Source organism: Panthera tigris, chromosome B3, assembly GCF_018350195.1.
Source record: "Panthera tigris isolate Pti1 chromosome B3, P.tigris_Pti1_mat1.1, whole genome shotgun sequence".
Lineage (NCBI taxonomy): Eukaryota > Metazoa > Chordata > Mammalia > Carnivora > Felidae > Panthera > Panthera tigris.
In genome coordinates this window covers 46,814,361-46,835,601 of record NC_056665.1, presented here as the reverse complement: position 1 = coordinate 46,835,601, position 21,241 = coordinate 46,814,361, and the positions used below count along the sequence as shown (strand labels likewise).

The window sequence follows — 21,241 nt, the reverse complement described above, 5'->3', positions numbered from 1 at the left end:
TTTCCGTTATGTGGAATTTTCACAGTGGTTGGCACAAATCACCATCTGGCTCCTGCCCCTGGCACTCCACTAAAGTGCCTGGTCAGGTCACTGGGGACCCCTCAACTGACAAATCTTGTGGATTCCTCTATCTATGGAAGGTGACCTGCTGACCACTTACTCCTGGAAATCCTTCATCCCCTGGTTTCCTTCGTCATCCATACATTTAGTGATAGCTGTGTGCCTGGCCCGAGTGAGCTGCTAGACTCATGGAGAGGGGTGAGCTACGGTTTTCACCCTTCACGAAATTGTAACTGGCAGAGGATGTGTAGACCAATGGGGGCTGTGGGATACTTCCAGTACTGTGCCAGAAGCCCGTAAGTCCTCTCCCGTAAGGGGAGGATGGTTTGGAGAGCATGGAGAAGACATACTGAATCTCTTAGAGAGAGACATAAAAGTTTAAAATTTCCCCCAAGCTTCTAACACACCGCCTAAGAAGCTGTATCCCAACTATAGTCGCAAATCACTTCAGGGTAGTGGGAAGTGTTAACTGCTGGGAAGGTTTAGCAAAAGTGACCTTGTGGAAGCAGAAAAGTGAGCACCACTGTTCAAGGAAACTGAAAACAAGCACAAAAAGAAAGGAATGATCGTTTCTATCCTTGCGGTGCAGAATCAGGGAAACTGTCATATTGGAGGTGATGTCTGAGTCTTGAAATACAGGCAGGGATTCACCAGACCCATTTGATGAGGGGAGCATTCAAGGTGGAGGGGGCAACATGAGAAGGGCAGTGTGGCCATGATGAAAACCATGGGAGAAATAGCAGGAGATGGTAGAGGGCTTTTAAGACCATGCACAGGAGCTTAGACTTCATCCAGGAAGCAATGGGGCAACATTGAAAAGTCTTAGGAACAGTAATGTGCTTCTTTTATCAGTGAGATCTCTTTGACAGCAAAATGGGTAGGGGATTTGAAGAGGGGGAAGACTTGCTGAGACGGAAGGCAGGGAGACCATTTAGAATACTCCTGAAGTATTCAAAGTAGTCAAAGATAGTCAAAGATAAATGTTGAGAGCCTGAACTCGGGCAGTGGCTGAGGGAATAGAGAAGACAGATGACAAAACAGTAGCTAAGGAGGTAGATTCCATATCACTTTGTGAGAGACTGGCTATGGGCAGTTCAGGGAAGGGAGCGGACTTGTATCTCATACATATAATTGGTCATTGCAGTAGTTGGGGTAAGAAATGTTAGCTGCTGTAACAAAAAGCCCACAAACCTCAGCTTGGCAAAATACTGATTTCTCTTGACACAGTCCAAGACTAGTTGGCATGGGCCTCCTTGCACACATTCAGGAGCCCCGATTCTTTCTAACTAATGACTCTGCCTGGGTTTTGGAGACCTTTTGGGCCCTCCGCTACATCCTCTGCATGAAAGGGAAGAGATTGGGCATGGAGGGTTATGCAGAGCATTTTCTGGGCTAAACCTGGAAGTAATATACATCATTTTTGCCCCTTTAGTCATATGGCCCATTACATTGCCAAGGGGGCTGGGAAAGGTAGTTATGTGTCCAGGAGGAAAAAGAAGTGGGATATTTTCTCCATCTCAGTCACCAAATCCTGGTTAATTCTACCTTCCCAGTATCTCCCTACCTTTTCCTTGCTACTTCACCTCGAGTGCTACAGTCGGAATTCAAGTTCTCATGACCTCTCTCACCTCCTAAATAGCAAAAATCTGTTCACTTTCTGCCTTCAGACTAACCCCTCTGCAGCCAACCATCAGTGGTGCCAAGGAATCTTGCTAGAATAAGAACATGAGCATATCACTCCCCTCCTTAGTGGCTCTGTGTCCCCTTCTGAACTCCTTAGCAGGGCACACAGGCCCCTTCCACACCAGGCCTCGTCTTCTGCCATTTTCCGTCATGAACTCTTTGCTCCAGTCCTACCAAGTGTGTCTTTCCACACCCAGAGTCCTTGTGTTCACCCTTCTTTTGCCTTTGCACACATTATCCCTTCTGCCTGAATTCCCATCTCCTTGTCCACCAGAGGAACGCCTAAGCACCCTTCAAGATGCCCCCTCTGTGCAAATTTTCAGATGCCCTCCTCCTAAGTTCCGCGAACTCGTTCTGCCCTCAGTTTGCCCGTAATATGTTAATTATTGTATTGCTCAAGGTCCTGGCAAGACAGGAAGATTGAAGAGACTTAGATGAAGGCTTGGGAAGCTTTGAGAAAAGTAAATGAGGGACAGTGGCTTACTCTGGAGCTAGCACAGTGGAAGTGGTCACCAGACTGGGCCTCTGCAGAGGCAGGGGGAAGAAGCCAATAGAACACACAAAAGGGGGGTGCTGGGAACTGTGGCCTCTGCTAGAGGAATGCAGCCAACCACCAACCTGCAGCCTGGCCAGAAGGGAACAAATATGATGACTTCACTGTCCTTCCATTCTCTTATCCCCTGCTACCAGTTCCCAACTGGTCAAAACCAACTGGAAGCTAAATTCTAAAGGAGCCCGTGGATGCTGACATCAGGTCAGCTTCCCAAAGGCACAGAGTGGGGTGGAGAAGGGGGAGAGTTATCCGAATGGGCAAATGGAGAGTATCCGGCTCATTTTGCATCTATTATAGTACCTAACACACTACATTAAAATCATTTTATTTTTTTATTAAAAAAATTTTTTTAATGTTTATTTGAGAGAGAGAGACAGAGTGTGAGGTGGGGAGGGAAAGAGAGAGAGGGAGACACAGAATCTGAAGCAGGCTCCAGGTCCTGAGCTGTCAGCACAGAGCCTGACTTGGGGCTTGAACTCACAAACTACAAGATTGTGACCTGAGCCAAAGTCAGACACCTAATCGACTGAGCCACCCAGGTTCCCCTACATTAAAATAATTTTGAGTTCTTTAAATACATGTTGTTGTTTTTCTTTATTTTTCTGAATGATATTTAGCATGACCTTTCAAAATTGCTAAGATTAATGGTCCCTCTTATAATATTTAAACAAAAGATTCAACTGCATTCTGTCAGTTTATTTTCAGGCTGCCGTGGCTGCAAAACCATTTTCTAGAGCTGTCTCACTTGAAGACTGTGGGGAGTTTTGGTCGATCTTCCTGACTTGCCTTTTCTCGTTTCTCAGCCCAACAGGGAGGACTCGTGAGATCGCAATGCCTTCCAGGAATTACACACCGTACACACGAGTCCTGGAGTTAACCCTGAAGAAAACTCTGACTTAGGCGCCTGGAGACAGTCGCTTTGGACAGAGGGACAAAGGCCCTAGAACCCTGTGGCTTGAGGCTGGGAAAGGTGGCTACCACCTCGTCCTATACAGGTTTAAGCCAGAAAGGAGATTGCTGACTCTGATCTACTTCTAAAACATGAAGGAAAGCGGAGGTGGAAGGGGAGGGCAGGAGAGAGAGGTGTCGAGGTCATATTTCAAACACCCAACCGTGCTATACTGGGCCGTCATTAGCTTTGGGAGTAGACACTGAAATTCTGTCAGGAGAATTCCCTCACAATTTATTTTCTGTTTTACTAGCCTTCAGCTGGGAGGAAAAAGGGCATTAATTTGAAATTTCACGTTATTCACGTCAGGATCATTTGTTACAGCATGAAGGTTTTATTTACCCATAAAAGTATTAGAGGCAGTGTTTCTCTGGTGCCGAGAAGCCTGTCTGCGGGAGCGTGGGCACCTGGGGAGACCTGGCCAGGAGGGAAGGCTTCCCAGCATGCAGACGCTCTCTCTTCTTGGTGCCAGGATGTGTGTGGGGTGTGGGAGCCGCGGCTGGAGACTGGCCTCCTGCGGGCATGGGTGCCTCATTCCCATGTGCTAATCCTCCGGTTTAATTTGTGCCTTATGTCTGTATGGGGCTCACTGAAATCAATGTATTTATTTTACCTGTGATTTTTTTCTTTCTCATTTTAACTGAAAAAGTTTGTATGTTGTGGAAATGTAATCATTTCATGTTTTCAGTATCGACTGGTGTTTTTGTTAAATGAATAATTTGTTCATGCATGCTCTACTTTGATATTACAATCTGTGTCACATATGTTTAATAAATGCCATATATTTTGTTCTACCCGTGTTGGCTCTGTGTTTCATCCATGGGCAGGTAGAAGAGGTAGACAGCGGAACCGGGATCTGGAATGTCAAAGTGAGGGCACAGTGATCTTTCAGTCAGTAGTCCTTAGAAGCATTTATAAACCATAAGAGAGGGTGTGTGTATGTGTGAGAGAGCACCAGCGTGTGTGTGTGTAAACCCTGAACATTATCTGCAAACTCTAATATTACATAGTAATTTTATCTTATTGAAATGAAAAATAGCTTTGTATGCAAGGTTTTATCCTAAATAAAAAAGTAACATTCTATAATAGTGCCTCTATCAATATTTTCATTTCATTCCTTCTTGGCTTTCTTCACACACACACAACTATTTATTTTGTTTTTAAAACAAACGTGGCAGTATACTGAGAAGCAGAATCATGATATTTAGGAACATGGGCTCTGGGGACTGAGCTCGGTCACTAGTATATGCTTTGGGCAAGTCACAGAACCTCTTCGAGCCCCTGTAAGATGCAATCAGTGATAGTTCTTTCCTAACCGGAGTTGGTGTGAAGATTACATGAGTTCATGTCCATGAAATTCTAACATGATGCGTGGCACATAGTAGGCACTTACTTACTAAGTGCTATTATCAATACATACATTTGTAATGTACTTACTATACTGTGATCAATCTAGATATGGATATAGGTATATAGATCTATGGTACTGCTTCTTATAATTAATTGGATTCCCGTTTATTGGCATACTATGACTTCCTGGACCTATCCAGTCAGGTTGGAATTTTGGAAGTTGTCTCCTTTTCTTAAGCAGTCCTCTGATGAATCCCCTTCTACATGCATCTTTGTACACTTGCCTAACTACTTTCTCAGGATCAATTCCTAGAAGAGGAATCGCTGGGCTGAGACAAAAATGATGTAAACTTGGGGTGCCTGGGTGACTCAGTCGGTTAAGCGTCCGATTCTTGATTTTGATTCAGGTCATGATCTCACGGTTCGCGAGATTGAGCCCCACACTGGGCTCTGCGCTGACAGCACAGACTCTTTCTTCTCTCACTGTCTCTCCCCCTCTCTCTCCTTGCCCCTCTCCCACTTGTGTGCGCATGCTCTTTCTCTCTCAAAATAAAGAAACATTTTTTAAAAAATTATGCCAACTTAAGTCTTCTGGTGCATATGCTCCAACCGGGGCTGTGGAAGTTTGTGTCCATTTAAATTCTTATCAACAGGATGAGAATGTGGTTTCCTGACCCCTTTGCCAACACTGGGAATGAGAAAACGAAGGAGTATATGAAGTTGCTTGCTTGAGGCAGACCTGTCCCCCTAACAGGCAGTGAAAAAAGTTCCTCCAGGATATTGCCTTTGGATACCTGAGCTCAGGGACTGTGCAGGTGTGAGCTGCAGGCCTGTAGGCGTCCCTAGGGCCCAGAGAGAACATGGGCAGCAAACAGGAAGCAGGCCTGGACTTAGAGGAAGCGGGCTTGCTTTCCCCGGGATCCTGGAACCAGAGAAGGCCTGTTGCTTAGTCAAAAGCAAGAGCCAGCCATGGAGACAGAAAATATTCAAGCCCTGTGACCGAAATGGGGTTAGAATCTGGGTGGGACTGGCCCCAGAGGGCAGACTTCAGGGCTGGCAGGGAAAGGGACATCTGGAAAGAGCTCGGAGTTGCTTGATGTGACAGGCCCTCCCCCCTCTAGAGGGGGCATCAACCAAGGCTGACCTCTGAGCTGGTGGTGAGTCTACCCTGGGCACCCTCTTCCTCCCCCAGCAAATGCTGTCTTCCTGCTCCAGGAGCTCTGGGGGTGGTCCCCCTAGGGTAAGGGGTGGGGTGGGAGCATGTGACAGGAAGGGCAGGATTCCCTCGTGTGTTGGCTCAGGCCACCTCAGACCACAGTGCTCTTCTTCACATCCAGACTCAGAGGCCCAGTTCAGTTCAACCAGCGCATGCCATCGGCGCTGGGGAGACAGACATGTGCACCTCGAGACCATCGCCTCTGCAAAATTGTTCCCAGTGAGTCTGGCTCTTCCTGATCTCTGCTGTCTCTGAAATCCCAGGGGTACTTTTTCCTAGGCCCTCCTTCTTCTCTTATATCTAATGACTGATCATCATGTCCATTTCCTGTCTCTCCAGTGATGTGAGTTCCTTGGGAGGTAATTTCCCATAAAGGAGGGGACCCATTCCAAACCCTGATAATCATGAAGAAATCTACAAAAGCAAAGTACCCCAGAAAGAGCCCTGGCTGGGGAAGTACAGGACACCAAGAGTTACTGAGCCAGACCCGGCATATATCCACTAAATCTTGGCAACCATTCTATGTGGAAGATGTTACTAGTGCCATTTTGTGGACAAGGAAACAAACTCAAAGAGAGATGAAAACTGTCTGAAACCACACAGGCTTAATTCCAGAACACAGGTGGGAAGTCCGGAGTCAGTCCCGGGTCTGCAACTAAATCAAAGTACCTGTTTGGTGAGGCCACTTGAGCTCTCAGGCTCAGTGCTCTCACTGAGTAGTTTTGCCTCGAACTCAAACTGTACCCCCCTCATAGGCCTGCTGTGCAGATCATGTGAAAGAACGTGGAAAAAATTGCCAGCACTGCACCAGACACATGCCAACAGTTGCCACCTGCCATTATTACTAGTAATCATTGGGAAAGAGGTGTTGCATCATGAATATTTGCAAATCCAAGGATCTCCTCTTATTGAACACAGATTAGAGACTCCATGAAGACTAGTGAGTGAGATTGTGTGGGAGGGAAGTGGGGAAAAAAATGTGGCTGGATACACAGATTAAATAAACTGTAGTGTCCTTTTCCTCATATGCAAATCTGAGAATAACCCATTTGATTTTGTCAGGAAAGGGAAAGGCCAAAAAGGAGAATGGAGATGTATTTCTGCAAAGAGAGACCAGAGGCAAAAAGAACCAGAGGGAGACTGGTGGCTAAATTTTGGATAATGTGTCGGGACAGGATTAGATTACTAACATACGGTGTGTAGTATAAATTATTTGAGCGCTCTTTGTTGAAAAGACTACCCGTTTTCCACCTAATTGCTTCGGTACCATTGTTGAAAATCACTTGGTGATATTTGCATCAGTCAATATATACACTCACTACTTTGTTACATCGATCTATTTGCCATCTTGATACCAAGCCTACACTCTCTTGATCATCAGAGTGTTCTAATAAGGTTTGAAGTCAGGTGGCACAGGCTCTCCAACTTTGTTCTTTTTCTAAGTGGTTTAGGGTATTCTGGGTCCTTCACATTTCCATATGAGTTTTCCAGTCTGTCCATTTCTACCAAAGGCTGCTGGGACTTTGATTGGCATTGCCCTGAATAAGACAGATCACCGAGGGGAACACCAAGACCTCACTGCTGAGTCAGGCCAATTTGGAGCGACATCATGGCCTAGCTGGCAGTGCTAGTCAGGTCCTAAAGGTTGGGGTTGCTTCCCCGTCTTCAGTTGGTAAGGTGCCCGGTAAAAACTGCCATCATGTATTTTGATAAAGGCATAGTATAATCTTTGTGGAATTCCGAACAAAATATTATAAGAAACATTAATTTGTGCCCAAGGGCCATAAAACCCATGTAATTTGAATGCAATAAAATATAAATAAATAGCAAACAGTTCTTAGGGGTTTTCTCTTAATTTTTCAACACATACTTTTGAGTTTTAACATACAGCATTTACAGCATTCACCTTCCTGAATTAGGGGTGGGAGGGGGTTAAGAAATAATTAGTAGGCAATTTTTTGGCCCTGGGACTTTTCTTGTAAATGTTTTCTTTGGCAGCCATACTCTTGAGAACAGGAAGTTACTCTCTTGTTACAGATTTAAGACTTTTCTGAGCCAAATAACAGAAAGCTGGATTAGTTCTGAAATGAAGAGGGGGAAAAAAAAACAACTCTAGGCTCTTGCTGGAGATTAATGACATCTTGCAAATATTTTAATTCTCTCCTTTCCTCTTAACTTGCCACCCTCCTAAACAAAACACATTCAGCCTGAAAAAACTTAACCGGTCACTTTGTGGCCCAAACCCTAAAATAAAATGTCTTTATGGTACCCATGAATTTATTTAAACATTTTTGGGGGGCTGGGAAGGAAATTAGGGCTGTCTCAAGTTAACCTTGTTTTGGTCCCCAAATCCTCCATATGGAATTAAAAATAGAAAATATGTTATAAAGATGCTAATGTTTCCACAGTGATCATAAAGATTCATAATTTTCTTTGACGTTTTAAAACGGCTTTTCTTAAAATTGGTAACAACGTTGTGTCAAGCTTTGTAAACAATGACTATGTATTGAGATGCTTACAAACAATTCTTTAGGAAATATTCAAAACAACAGAATTAGAACCTTTGATTCTAGCATTTATTAGTTGGACTGTACAAGGAAACTGGTTTCCTCCCAGAAAAGGCTGAGTCTTTCTGGGTTAAAATTCCCTTTTTATACTTAATTCTAGAGAAAATAAACCCTGTAATCTTAATGAAATTTGTACTCCGGGGGGACGTTAATTCTATAAATTATCTGAAAATCGTTTATGGGGATTCTTAAAACACAGAAGATGTTAGGGAAACTGAGATTCAGAGGTAAAGAACACTTCCATGTAGTAAGTATGTATCTTCTACTAGTGACCTAGGAAGTTTCCATGGGATTTACTGTAGCCTCTCAGAAAAGAAAAATGTTGGGCAAAAATTTTCATTTATACTCCTGACACACCCCAACTCCAATGCCCTGGTACCCAGGGTCTGCACAGAGGTGGAAAGGGTCTGGGGTAGGGTAATGGGGTGAGTGGCTGGCTGAGGGGATGCTCACCCAGACGGTCAGTACATGCCCATCTTAAAATCACTCAAATTCATGATTTTGAAAAACTCTGTCCTGTCAAAAAAATCCATTTGTAGAGTGGACGTGGCCCAAGACCCACAATTTGCAACCCTTTACTTACATTATCAAACATTTTTTTTCTGTGCATTATAAAAAATAGTCCTTCAAACTACCTTTTTCTCTTGTCTGTTGGAAACGATGTTCCTCTCACATCATTCATTATAGGACTTTTTTTTTTTTTTTGTCTTCTGACAACTTCAGGGTTTTTTTTAAAGCCTTATAGACAATCTTAAATTACTCAGAGCTGTCATCCACTAGATATAAAAATTAAATTAAGCTCAAGAATTCTAGGTGATGGAAAACATTATCCAGTTCCATAAGATATGGGCAAGTATGGGAGTACAGCAAGGGTTGATAAGACCCGAAATATCATCAATGTTGGAGGAGTATTTATTTACAGGGAGCTACCTGCTTCCTGGTTTACTGCATACCAAATATTTCTTCTCAACATTTATGAGCTTAAATAGATGCAGATGTTGCCAAAGAATGTATTAAAACATTAATCATCCTAGAATCATATCATTTAAGCGTTGAAAGGCATCTTGGAGTTTGTCTGGTTCAATACCCTCATTTTAAACAGGAGAAGACTGAAATCCAGAGAAACTGGCCACAAAGTTAGTGATACATAAACCCTCTCCCCATAAAGACATAGTTGGAGATTGACAGCCACCCCTTCAATTTTCTGATCTCGATCACCTTTATTGTCCTATTTACTATGCTTGACTGTTCTCTCCTCCAAAGTTTTGGGAAGAAAATCAAGGACTTTTTCTTTTTTGAATAATTCTCCCTACTATATATTTCATGGGCATCCCTTGTGCCTCCCCCTCACTTCCCCTAGCTGAAGCTTTCCAGAGCTGTGTTCTTTTTTGTGCAAGACAGAACATTAAAGGTGACCAGACACTTGATTCTGGCCAGGTCTAGCAAGAGGAGAGGGGTAGCCAGCTTTCTCGAACTCCATCCTGCTGCTGGTCACCAGTTTCTTTATTTCATAGCCTCTGATAGACCTCAGACTGCAAAGAGTGAGATATATTGTGTGCTGACATTATAGTCAAGGCCTGGTTCTTCTTTCTCTCCACGCAAGGCTAAACTCCGAACTCCCTTCCACGTAAAATTTGAAAGGAAAGGAAAGGAAAGGAAAGGAAATTGTGACATCTCACCCTTTAGTGACTTTGCAAATTACCTCCCTTACTCTCCTTTTCTATTTTCTGATAAATATATGTGAAAAACACTTTATTTGAGCACAAAAGAAGCATAAGCATATTTACCTGCATTTATTTTTGATGAAATAATTTTTATAGCCATCTTATGATATACGATGTACTCAATGTTTTATGAAAAATCTCAGACAAGGTCCATTCACATATAGGAGGTCTGCCCTCCAGCATGGAATCTGAACCAATTCCAAGCCAAGTTTTATTTTGACATTCTCCTACTTTGCCTGTTCTACATATTCTCCAAATCCTGGATAGGAGGCCCTCTAGGATCTTCCTGCTATGTAAACCCTGTTGTAATACTCTCTCTGCTCTACTCTTCCTCTCCAGTTGTTCAAAAACCTCTCAATTTTCTCCCTTTACCTCCTATCAAACTCCACTCCTTTAGTGGAAGTTATCACCTTAGGTCAGATAGCCATTTGGAACCAATTCGTACTGGTGTGTAAATGACTGGTAGGCCACAAACCTTTTAGAAATATCTATGGTCTCAAAGGAAGATCCTTGTTAACCTAGTAATCTTGTTGCCGGAATTTCAGTGTGTCACAGGGAAGTGAAATAAGTCAAGGGGAGGGGAAGATATTTTAGGTCAAGAGTCTGTCTTGATTCTGAAGAGATTCTTTCTCCTAAACTGAGAAGAGAGGCCTCAGCTACAACATCTATGCAGTCTATACCACAAATCAGTACATCTGACCTTTTAAGAACTTTTTTTCTAGTTTGTGAGTTTGTTCATATGAAAAATCAAAGATGTTATTCAATCACAATCACTTATCTAACCAATAATCTTCATTAAATTTGCTAATTAAAGTAAAATTACATGAATTTTCAGAGAATTAAACATTTAATTATTTTTTTCTCTCAAATCTCTCTTCCCACACTATTGTAAAGTTCATAAAATGCTGTGGTGGCCAGAAATGGAAGATTTGTCACCAAATAACATTCAACCATGTGAAAGTCTGAAGAGAAAAGAATTCTTTCCCTTCAACTTGAACCTTATTTGGCTGGGATTTTCTCACCAGAGTCTTCCTATTTTTTTTCCATGGGCAACTGCCCCCTTGATTAATCCCATTTCCCTCGGTCTTAGTTTTTCCAAGCAGCTGAGCAAACAAAAAGGCAGGCGTCCATTTTAACGTGCTTCCTCCCTCAAGCCCTCTGGGATGGGCCGTCTGTTCATCCTGTTCATAAACCAGTGGCCTGAATGTGCTTAGAGAAAGCAGCAAGGATCTTCTATCAGGATTAATTTTAATAGGCCATAGTCTGTTACTGGGGAGCCACAGCCCTGGTAAATGGCTTTAAATTACTATTTGCTGATAAAGAGGCAGATAGGAGTTGAAAATTTCGTTCCTCATTTCAAACAGTTTGGATAACTAATACAAGAATTTACTTTTAGTGTGGAGTACATGCACTTTACAGCCTCAGCCCCCCAGTAGCCCAGGAAAACCTTTTGTTGCGGTGGGATTACAGTAAAATACAAAGAAGGAGGAATGTGACATTTTGTAGAACAGAACTCTAGAGCTGTAAGGGAAATGAAGGATTTATCTGTGACTTTCTCAGCATAAGACTTCCTATGAAGCTTTCTGTGTCTGGTTTCTGTGCAGAGAATCCCTACTGCCACTTCTACTGTTTTATTTCCCTCTTTACCAGTTCCTTTCCTTAACCATTTTTCACTCTGCTTTTCTCGTGGCAGATTCCAATTCCGTTTCCTTCTTTGTTTCTCTCCTCTAACTGGCCAGGCTCCTGCCGGTTATTTGTCAAGTTCTGTGCTGAGGGGCCGACAGACAAAGTAGCAGGGCAAGGAACGTCACAAGATGCTGGCACTTGTGTCTCCTTCTGTAAAGTGGGCTGGTCCCCACTGCCCTCTGAGAAAGCAGTTTGGGGACTGACCGGAAGAGCTGGTTTGGGAAATGGTACACAGATGTCGGCCATTATTGTTCAACAAAGTCTAACATTTACCATTTTTTATTAACTTTCCATTAGTTATGGCTGCAATGGTTTGAATGTTCAGCATGTTCAATTCCCAAACGAATGCTTGAAAATAAAACACGAAAGAAAACAGAATTTGGTTCAAATTTGTTTATGAATCTTGGTTCCCGTGTCTTCTCCATATGCCCAGCTCATAGCAGGGGCAGAGCAAAGGCCAGCCTTTGCTCTCGTCAGCCCTCTCTCCCTGAAGTCCAGCTATGATGGAGCCTTGATTTTCCTAAAGACTGATGCTATTAGGCTCTGTATCAGTCAGGGTTCATCAGAGAAACCGATGCAGTAGGATGTGTGTGTGTGTATATGTGTGTGTGTATATAGATAATCATGTGAGCCAATTCCTGAAAATGAATTCCAGAGAAAGAGATTCAGCTCATGTGATTATACTTGCAGGTAGGCAGCAGGCTGGAGAGCCAGGGAAAAACCACTGCTGCGGTTCAAGTCTGAAGACTGTCTGCTGGCGAATTCCTACTTGAGTAGGGGAGGTCAGTCTTTGTTCTGTTAAAGGCTCCAACTGATTGAATGAGGCCCACTCACATTATGGGGAGGAATTTGCTTTACTCAAAGTTCACGGATTTGAATGTTAATCTCAGACAAAAAACACCTTCAAAGAAACATCTAGAATAATGTTTGATCAACTATCTGGGCACCATGACCTAGGCAACTGACACACAAAATTAATCATCACAGGTTTCTTTTTCGGTGATCATTATTCCCAATAACTTTGGTTGAAATATCAGCTTATCCTCTCCTTCACATTTTTTTGGGGGACTAACCTTCCACTAATCATCATTCTGCTTCCCAAGTTCCTACCATTTGGCAGGAGTTGGGCTAAATCTGTCATTTATACTTTCATCGCACACCACTGCAACTGTGACCACACACCACTGTCAATTCTAGGCAGAGAGACTGGACATGCTTCCACGTGGCTCCCCACAATACTCTCCCCAATACCCTCTGGTGATCCCAACATGGTGGAAGGACCATATGTGGGCTGAGAAGCCCAACAAGTGTGGAACTGAACACTTCTAGTCTTTGTACAATGACATTAGTGTTTTCCACATCATCACTCCAAGTGAAGGAAGAAAATTAGATTTTTTTTAATATTTACTTTTGAGAGAGAGAGAGAGAGAGAGAGAGAGAGAAACGGAGAGGGGGGAAGGAGTAGAGAGAGAGGAAGACAGAGAATCCAAAGCAGGCTCCCGGCTCCAAGCTGTCAGCACAGAGCCTGACGTGGGGCTTGAACTCAAGGAACCATGAGATGGTGAACTGAGCCGAAATTGGACGCTTAAACTACTGAGCCACCCAGGTGCCCCGAAAAATTAGATTTTTTAAGGAAGAAAGCTCTCTGACAGCAGTTAGAAGGAAAGGACAGATTAGACAGGGATAGGGAAACCTTTTAGGAGCTGTTGTAGTAGTTCGCTCAAGGACATGGACAATGGCAATGGAGGCAATGCTGGCTGTGTGGGGAGGTGCTGAAAGGGTGGAAAGAGAGAGAGTGTCCAGAGAAGAAGGTATTTAGGCTGTTGGGTTGAGGACAAAGAACACTGGGAATGAATACTTAGTTTTTGGCTTGGGCAACTAGGTGGACGATGATGCCATTAAACAGTGGGAATTTTAAAAAAGGAAGAGTGGGTTGGGGGAAGGAAAATTAACTTCAGCTTTGGAAAAATTGAACCTGAGAAACCTTTGGGACATCCAGGTGGTAAGGTCCTTACCCTCGCTCTAATTCTAGCCTTAGAGCAAAAGTCTCCAGAGATGAAAATCCTGAAGAGATTGGTAGCATGGGACTTACATTAGCAGAGAGTTTTAAGAAGGAGGAAGTGGTCAAAAGGTCAGAGGCAGCAGGGAGGAGAGAGACTAAAACCTGCATCTTGGGTGTGACAAACACAAGAGGGTCTGTGGCACTGGTGAGAGCAGTGAAGATGTGGATTAATAAGGTGTGGATAAGTCTTTCAGGAAGTTTATCCTTGAAGACCCAGAAAAGGGTGGAAGCTAGATGGGGTACATTTAACAGCTTCACTGGGGGGTATAACCAACATGAAATGCACCAGACATATTTTAAGTGCACAGTGGGATAAGTTGTGACTTCTCAAATGAATATAACTGTCATAACCATTATGACAATCAAGACAATGAACATAATCACCCCCCGAACGTTTTCCGTCGCCCCTTCATAATCCTTCCCTGCCACCCCACCATCATTAGGCAATCACTGATCTGCTTTCAAGTCACTAAAGTTTAGTGTGCATCTTTTAGAATTTTATATAAAAGTAATTGTACACTATGTACTTCTTTTTTCTTGGCTTCCTTCCCTCAGGATAGTTGAGAGTCACTGACGTTGTTGCATGTGTGACAGTATTCGGTCCTATGGACATACACAATTTGTTTATCCATTCACCTAGCGGTGGACATTAGGTTGTTTCCAGTTTTCTGGCCATTACAAATAAAGTTGCTATCAACATCTAGGTATAGGTCTTCAGATAGACACATGCTTCCATTTCTCTTGGGCAAATACCTAGCAGAGGAATGGCTGGGTTATGTGATAGGTTTTTAGAAACTGCCAAATTGTTTTCCAAAGTGGCTATATTATTTTACATTCCTGTTAGCAGTGTATGGGAGCTCCAGTTGTCTCACATCCTTTCCAACACTTGGTATGGTCAGTCTTTCTAATTTCAGACATTCTGATAGTTGTGTTATAGTATCCCCATGGTATTTTTAATTTGCATTTTCTTAATGAGTAATAACACTGCTCACCTTTCATGTACTTATTTTTTCATTTGTACACTTTTTTTTTTTTTAATTTTTTTAACGTTTATTTATTTTTGAGACAGAGAAAGACAGAGCATGAACAGGGGAGGGACAGAGAGAGAGGGAGACACAGAATCTGAAACGGGCTCCAGGCTCTGAGCTGTCAGCACAGAGCCCGATGTGGGGCTTGAACTCACGGATTGTGAGATCATGACCTGAGCCGAAGTCAGACACTTAACCGACTGAGCCACCCAGGCGTCCCTCACTTGTACACTTTTGATGAAATGTCTGTTCAACTCTTTTACAGCCTAACTTTGGAAGTGACACTCTGTCACTTTTACCATTTGTATTACTTTTTACCATATTCTATTTGTAAGAAATAAGTCCATAAATCCATTCCACATTCAAAGGGAAGGGATTCCTATAGGACAGGACCATTGGGAGGCATCCTAGAGGCTGCCTACAATGGATAGCTTCCCATTTCTCTTGGAGTAAAATTTAAACTTCATATCCTAGTCTACAAAGCCCTGCAAGATCTAGCCCTGGCCTTTTGTTTGTTGTTTAGCCATGCTGAGCTCCCTCTCCTTTTAGAGCCTTAGTATTTCTTCCACCTTTTACTTAGGATGCTTTCCTGTCAGACTTTCCCACAGCTAATTCTCATCATTCAGGTCTTAGCTTATAAATTACCTTCACTGAAAAACCAACCTCAATCACCCTCAATCAAGGTAGCCTCCCAATCACTCCTTATCAATCCACCCATATTAATTCTCTCTGTGGCACTTAGTACCATCTAACAGAATGGAAGTTTCAGTGTGGCAGGAAACTTGTCTCATTCACCACTGTATTTCCAAAGCCTAGATCAGTGTCTCATGTGTGATAAATAAATATTTATTGAATGAACCAATGAATGGTGTCTCCAAGGAGGTAAAATACATGGGATTCAAATGACAGCTGGAGGGTTAACCATGATTAATGCTCCTGTTATTACTGCTGTTTAACAAACCACCCTGAACTTAAAGATATAAAACAACAACCATTTTCTTATGCCCCAGAACTGTTAAGTCAGGAATACAGAAAAAGCCTAGTGGGGATGTCTCTACTCTACAGTGCCTGGGGCCTCAGTTTGGAAGCCTGGAAGGCTGTGCCAGTTGGGGGCTGGAATCATTCAAAGGTTTGTTCACTCGTATCTGGTGGTTGATGGCTCCTTTTGGCTGAAACCCCAGTTTAGGCTGACAAAACACCAAATACCCACACAAACTCAGGTTTCTGCATGGCTGGCTTGCTGGCTGAGTTCCAATAGTAAACACCCCAAGAAAATTAGGTGGAAGCTGCATCACCTTTTACTATGAAGACTGAAAAATCACTTTTGCTGTAGTCATAAGCATGCCCAGATTCAAGGATAGATTCATTTCTTGGGAGGAGGAGAGTTAAACTCACGTAGTAAAAAGAACACACGGGATGGGAAATAGTTTCGCTGCCATTTTGATGGACTCCAGGCATATCACAGCCAGTTTTGTGGCCTGATAACTAATGGGAGAAAACAGAGAAGAGCAACCTGGAGATTCTGAGGATCATTGCTACCAATTTTATAATTGATTTGTAATTTTTATCTTCAACTCTTTAAGGACAAATGAAAATCTTTCCCAGGTTTGTTTTTCATCTTTTTAAATTGCGTTCAAACAACACCCTAAGCAGCTTGGTGGCAATGGAATAGCTAAATCATCCTGGCAGAACTTCACATAATGATGAAATTGTCGTTTCCTTTAATTCTTCATTTTGAATTTGTCTTGCTTTCTAATAGCCAAATTCATTAGTTTACCCTGTGGGCTATTACTATTCTGGAGATTAGTCCAAGTACCACCAGAAAAGTGATTTAGATTTTTTTAAAAAGGGCAGTGAAAACCAAAAACAAACAAAAACTAAAAACACTTGTCTAGATTCAATTTTATAACAGGTGGGCTCTTGATATGCAGTTGAAATTCTTCAGCAGAGATTAGCTGCCTGTGGTTTGTGGGCTCTGTTTCTTTCAAAGTGTTTTCCTGGTTAGTATGGAGACGTTAAAACCTATGGCACTCATTGTTTCTCTTTGTGTTAAATTTCTCCATTTTATATCATTTCCCCTGACACTGCTATTAGAATCTGTGTTTTTTTTTAATTTTTAAAAAATGTTTTTTTTTTTTTGTTTTGACAGAGATAGAGCATGAGCGGGAGAGGGGCAGAGAGAGGGAGACAGAATCTGAAGCAGGCTCTAGGCCCTGAGCTGTCAGCACAGAGCCTGACATGGGGCTCCAACTCATGAATGGTGAGATCATGACCAGAGCCAAAGTCAGATGTTTAACCGACTGAGGCATCCAAAATCTGTGTTCTAATACTTATCTTTTGTTTGTTTGCTTGATGGATCATAAAATAAGAGTTTGCCTATTTTCATTCTGAAGAGAAAACCGAGTGCTTTTGTTTTAGGGTAATGTTTCCTCACTTGCCAAACCTCTTGGTTACTGACAAGAGAACTAGACAGTTTGTGTATGGGAGGTTGGTTGTTAGGAATTCTGGTTTGTATTATGACATCCTGGAGTCCTAAGCTATGTTGTGTAAAAGATTCTATCCCAGGAGAGCAGTTAAGATGGTGGAGCACCATGCAGACCCTGAGCTTGTCTTGTCCCTGAAACACAGACAAATCAGGACCAAACCATTTTTCAACACCTAGAAAGTTGATCTGAGGATTAACGCAACAATCTGCATAAACTGAGCCACAGAACTAAGCAGGTACGCAATGCAGAGAGCTGAAATGCAGTAGAGAAAAGCCACAGAGGGTAGGGAGTCATTTTTGCAGAGACATGACAGAGAGAAAAAGAGAAAGGAGGACAGTGCTATGCATTGGGATCATGTGAGAAAAGCACTCCCCCAGAAAGCAGATAAAGAGAAAGAGTAAAAACACCGAACAAGAAATCTGTTCCACAAAACCACGGGCAGGGGGAAAGTAGAGGGTTTCAATACTACCAGGATGCTATAAACAGTGGAGGAGCTCAGTGCCTGGCAGGGCTTGGGTGAGGAAGTAGGGTGAATCCACAGGAGCAGGATATGCCACATGGGAAGAAGCAGTTCCCCTGCATGGAGAGCATGTGATGGAGGCCATACTGCTTCCCCACAGGCAAAGGTCCCAGTGGACCCCTGAGTGCAACCACATTTGCTGGTATTGGGACAAAGATGCCAGAGTATGGTGAAGCCTGGAACCAGCTATGTGTTGTGATTTGCCATAATCTTTGAACCTCTGCTGCTGTGTGATTGCACAAATGTTTTCTGGGGCAAGCCGGCACCTGACCATTGGTCAGTGAGACCCTCCCCTAGAGAGTTGGGTCCAAGCTGTGGGGGTCTCTGAGTGTGGGGTTTTGAAACACAATCCTATCTGAGATAAAACTCTGGAGAGAGGTGCCACCTGGCAGATGGACAGCTTGGACTTGAACAGGGTAGAGGTGGGGAGTGGACAGAAGCCTGAGACAAAGGAGGGGTGCTTGATCATGGGTCAGTGAGAGTGTGAAGTTCCTGTGTTAGAGACTAAGGAGCTGGGTGAAATCATTTCCATCTCTCCCACGCACACAACCACTCACACTGATCCACCCTAATAAGCCCAGCAGGGCCACCTGGTGGAGAATGGAGCCATTACACCAAGCCCCACCCAACTGTGCCCTCCAAGCACATCCCAAGACAACCAGCACAAGTCACTTCACCTGCTTAGTGTACTATAGAGGGGTACATAGTTTTGGTTATAGGGGAAAGCAGATGTAACTTCATTTGGGTTTCATTCTGTTTGCTGGTTCATTTATTTGTTTGTTTTCTTTGTTTCTGTTTTTACTTAAATTGTGTTCTTTTTTTCTTTTCTTTCTCTTTCTTAGACACAAAAAGAGAACATTTTTTCATTTTTTTCATTTTTATTATTTAATTTTTTAAATTCTATTTCATTTCATTTTATTCTATAAATATTTTTTAATTAAATTTTTTTCTTACATTTGCTTTTTCTTTCCTTTCCCTTTTTTCTCTATTCTATCAAGCTCTTTCAACAAGCAGACTGAAACACCCAGGATCTAGCTTCCTTTGTTTTTTTTTTGTTTGTTTGTAATTTTTTAATTTTAATTTTTTATTAATTTTTTCCCTCCTCCAAAATGACAAAATGAAGGAATTTACCCCAAAAGAAAGAACAAGAAAAAAATGACAGCCAGTGACTTAATCAACACAGATATAAGATGTCTGAACTAGAATTTAGAATCATGATAATATGAATACTATCCAGGGTTGAAAAAAGCAGAGAAGACGCCAGAGAATTCCTTTCAGCAGAGATAAAAGAAATAAAATTTAGGCAGGCCAAAATGAAAAATGCTATAACTGAGATGCAATCTTGAATGGCTGCCATGATGGCAGGATGGATGAAGCAGAGCAGCAAATCAGCAATACAGAAGATAAAATTATGGTGAATAATGAAGCAGAAAAAAAGAAACAAAGGCAAAAGATCATGATACAAGACTTAGAGAACTCAGTGACTTATTAAAAAAGAATAACATCTGAATCATCAGAGTCCTGGAAGATAAAGAGAGAGAAAAAAGGGCAGAAGGTTTATGTGAGCAAATTATGCCAGAAAACTTCCCTAATCTGGGGAAGGACACAGACAGCAAAATCCAAGAAGCACAGAGAACTCCCAGTAGATTCAAAAAAACTGACCATAGCCAAGGTGTATCATAGTCAAATTCACAAAATACACAGACAAGGAAAGAGTTATGAAAGCAGCAAGGGGAAAAAAAAGTCCTTAACCTTTAAGGGAAGACAGATCAGGTTCGCAGTAGACTATCCACAGAAACTTGGCAGACCAGAAAGAAGGGGCAGGGTATATTCAACGTGCTGAATCAGAAAAATATGCAGCCAAGAATTCTTTATCCAGCATTATCTATTGTCATTCACAATAGGAGAGATGAAGCGTTCCCCAAACAAAAACTAAAGGAGTTTGTGACCCCTAAACCAGACCCTCAAGAAATTTTAAGGGGGATTCTTTGAGTGGAGAAAAGACAAAACAAAACAAAAAAGAAAAAAGCAACAAAGACTAGAAAGGACCACAGAACATCACCAGAAACACCATCTCTACAGGCAACACAATGGCATTAAATTCCTATCTTTCAGTACTCACTCTAAATGTCAATGGACTAAACGCTCCAATCAAAAGTCATAGGGTAACAGAATGGATAAGAAAACAAGGTCCATCTATATGCTGCTTACAAGAGACTTATTTTAGTAAAGACACCTACAGATGGAAAGTAAGGGGATGGAGAACCATCTATCATGCTAATGGCTGTCAAGAGAAAGGTGGAGTAGCAATACTTATATCAGACAAACTAGATAAAAGTCTTTAAAATAAAGACTGTAACAAGAGATGAAGAAGGGCATTCTATAATAATTAAGGGGCCTAGGGGCGCCTGGGTGTCTCAGTCAGTTGAGTGTCCGACTTCAGCTCAGGTCATGATCTCGCAGCCCGTGAGTTCGAGTCCTGCGTCGGGCTCTGTGCTGACAGCTCAGAGCCTGGAGCCTGTTTCAGATTCTGTGTCTCCCTCTCTCTCTGACCCTCCCCCGTCCATGCTCTGTCTTTGTCTGTCTCAAAAATAAGTAAACGTTAAAAAAATTTTTTTTTAAATAATTAAGGGGTCTATCCACCAACAAGATCTAACAATTGTAAATATTTATGCCCTCAACTTGGAAGTGACCAAATATTTAAAGCAATTAATCACAAACATAAAGAAACCCATTGAAAATAATACCATAATAGTAGGGGACTTCAACACCCCACTTACAACAATGGACAGATCATGTAAGCAGAATATCAACAAGGAAACAATGGCTTGAATGACACACTGCACCAGATGGACTTAACAGACATATTCAGAACATTACATCCTAAAGCAGAATACACTTCTTTTCCAGTGTACATGGAAAATTCCCCAGAACAGATCACATACTGGTCACAAATCAGCTCTCAACAGGTACAAAAAGATCGAGATCATACCTTGCATATTTTCAGACTGTAACACTATGAAACTTGAAATCAACCACAAGAAAAAATTTGCAAAGACCATGGATACGTGGAGATTAAAGAATATCCTACTAAAGAATGAACGGGTTAACCAGAAGTTAAAGAGGAAATTAAAAAGTACATGGAAGTCAATGAAAATGAAACATCACAGCCCCAAACCTCTGGGATGCAGGAAAGGTGGTCATAAGAGGGAAGTATATAGCAATCCAGGCCTTCCTAAACAAGGAAGAAGTATCAAATACACAACCTAACCTTACATCTAAAAGAGGTGGGGAAAAAAGAGCAAATAAAACCCAAAACCAGCAGAAGACAGGAGATTAGAGCAGAAATTAATGCTA

General features: G+C 42.2%; 1 protein-coding gene across 1 annotated transcript in view; it reads left to right on the top strand.

Moving 5' to 3' along the window:
- Positions 1 to 4,039, top strand: part of LOC102955128 (myocardial zonula adherens protein) — an 88,689-nt gene extending 84,650 nt beyond the window's left edge. The window contains exon 13 of the mRNA XM_042988774.1: positions 3,100 to 4,039. Within this exon, the coding sequence (XP_042844708.1) occupies positions 3,100 to 3,196 (97 nt within the window). The 3' untranslated portion in view covers positions 3,197 to 4,039. The remainder of the gene's footprint in view (positions 1 to 3,099) is intronic.
- The last annotated feature ends 17,202 nt before the right edge of the window (positions 4,040 to 21,241 follow it).